General features: G+C 67.5%; 1 protein-coding gene across 4 annotated transcripts in view; it reads right to left on the minus strand.

Annotated features, from left to right (window-relative positions):
• Positions 1-1,777, minus strand: part of LOC103660462 (segment polarity protein dishevelled homolog DVL-2) — a 10,996-nt gene that overhangs the window by 6,301 nt on the left and 2,918 nt on the right. The window contains exons 4-9 of one of the 4 annotated variants that reach the window (XM_040629926.1): positions 1,592-1,701; positions 1,333-1,468; positions 1,116-1,206; positions 911-980; positions 685-824; positions 534-610 (exon numbers count right to left, since the gene is read on the minus strand). The exons of the other annotated variants lie outside the window; for them this stretch is intronic. Of the exons in view, the coding sequence (XP_040485860.1) occupies positions 534-610; positions 685-824; positions 911-980; positions 1,116-1,206; positions 1,333-1,468; positions 1,592-1,701 (624 nt within the window). The remainder of the gene's footprint in view (positions 1-533; positions 611-684; positions 825-910; positions 981-1,115; positions 1,207-1,332; positions 1,469-1,591; positions 1,702-1,777) is intronic. 4 annotated transcript variants of the gene reach the window in all.

Consider the following 1,777-nt stretch of genomic DNA (forward strand, 5'->3'; position numbering starts at 1 on the left):
GGGGCTGTGGGGAAGGGAGCAGTAGTCACACAGGGGTGGCGGGGCCGGGTCTTGGGAAGCCGGATGGAGGGGACAGAGAACAGACCACACACGGGGCTGGGCTACAGGGCCGAGGCGGGGAGGGTCCGGGGCAGGGAACCCGCTGACATGGACAACTCCAGAAACGATGCTGACAGACACTAAGGAGCACATGCGCTACGGGTCCATTTGGAGCCGGTCCAGGAACAGGGAAGCCACGCCACGCTGTTCAAGGACAGGGACGGACACACGCACACGCATGCACACCACACACGGGGAAAGACCGTGTCAAGCGGATGTCAGAGGCATCTGCGGCCCCCCAGCTCCCAATCCAGGTGGGGGTCACGCAGGCACTCCCTCGCCCCACGCTGATTTGTCATGCTAAGCGGTTCTGCCCTGCACACTCCCTGGACCCTCGACGTCATGCGGCATCCGCCCCCCCCGCCCCACACGCCGCCCAAGCCGGAGGCACTGGGAGAGCAGACCAGAGGGCCCCGGCCGGCCCGGCGGCTCACCCCGGCTTGTGCACGATGTCCCGCAGCACCCGCACTGCGTCGTCGTTGCTCATGTTCTCGAAGTTCATGTCGTTCACCTGGAAGCCGGGCCAGCAGGTCAGAGGAAGGCAAGGCGGACAGCCCCCCCCCCCACAGCCCCAGCGCAGCCCACCTGCAGCAGCATGTCGCCCGGCTCGATGCGCCCGTCGGCCGCCACGGCACCCCCCTTCATGATGGAGCCGATGTAGATGCCGCCATCGCCCCGCTCGTTGCTCTGGCCCACGATGGAGATGCCCAGGAAGTTGTACTTCTCTGCGGAGGGAGCGCATGTGACGAGGGGAAGCCCGCCCGGCACTGGATCCCCCGCCCCGGAGGCCTGGCCCCGTGCCCCCGCATACCCATGTTCAGCGTGACCGTGATGATGTTGAGCGACATGGTGGAGTCGGTGACGCTGCTGAAGGACGAGGCCTGTGGGGGACACGGGAAGGAGCTGGGCTGCCTCCAATGACCCGGGGACAAGCCCCGGAGTCGCACTTCCTGTGCCCCCTAAATCAGGGCCCCCAGCTTCTCCAAGGTCCAGCTGTCCCGCCAGAACCCCCTCACCCTCTCCAGGCGGGGTGGCCGCTGTTTCCTCCGCCGCCGGTGGCGCTTGAGAAGACGGGAGGCGCTGCTCTGCTCTGTGGAGCTGCTGAACCTGTCAGGAGGTCGGGAAGGGGAGCTCGCAGGCAGAGCGAGGGGAGGCGCTGCTGGACGCGGGAAGAGAAGGCAGAGCGAGGGGAGGCGCTGCTGGACGCGGGAAGAGAAGGGGCGGGTGCCATACCTGCTCATGGTGTCATCTTCGTCTGAGTCCCCCAGGCTGGTGCTCTCCAGCTCGCTGGTCATGAGGGTGGAGGAGCTCTCGTACCCAGCCAGGTGGCGCTCCAGCCTGGAGGGGCCACTGGGCCTGTGGCCCCCCGCTGCGTGTCAACAGGAACCTCAGAACCCAGACCTCGCGCTGCTCACCTTTAGCATAGCTCGGGCCTGACCCAAGCCCTCCCCAGCTCCCGGCATACCCGGCCCTCGGGGCCTGCCCCCCTCACCGCCATGCTCACTGCTGTCTCTCCTGCGAGGCCGCTCCCGCCGCAGAGACACAACCGACTCCGTTTCTGTCTCAGGCTCCAGGTTTTCCTGGCTGCTGGACACATTAGGGCTGGGAGGGGGGCAGGGACACATCAGGGGGACAGGGCTTCACCTCCTCAACCTCCCCCCCCCCCCCCCCCCCCCCC

The sequence above is a fragment of the Ursus maritimus genome, unplaced genomic scaffold (assembly GCF_017311325.1).
Source record: "Ursus maritimus isolate PB19 unplaced genomic scaffold, ASM1731132v1 scaffold_14, whole genome shotgun sequence".
Classification (NCBI taxonomy): domain Eukaryota; kingdom Metazoa; phylum Chordata; class Mammalia; order Carnivora; family Ursidae; genus Ursus; species Ursus maritimus.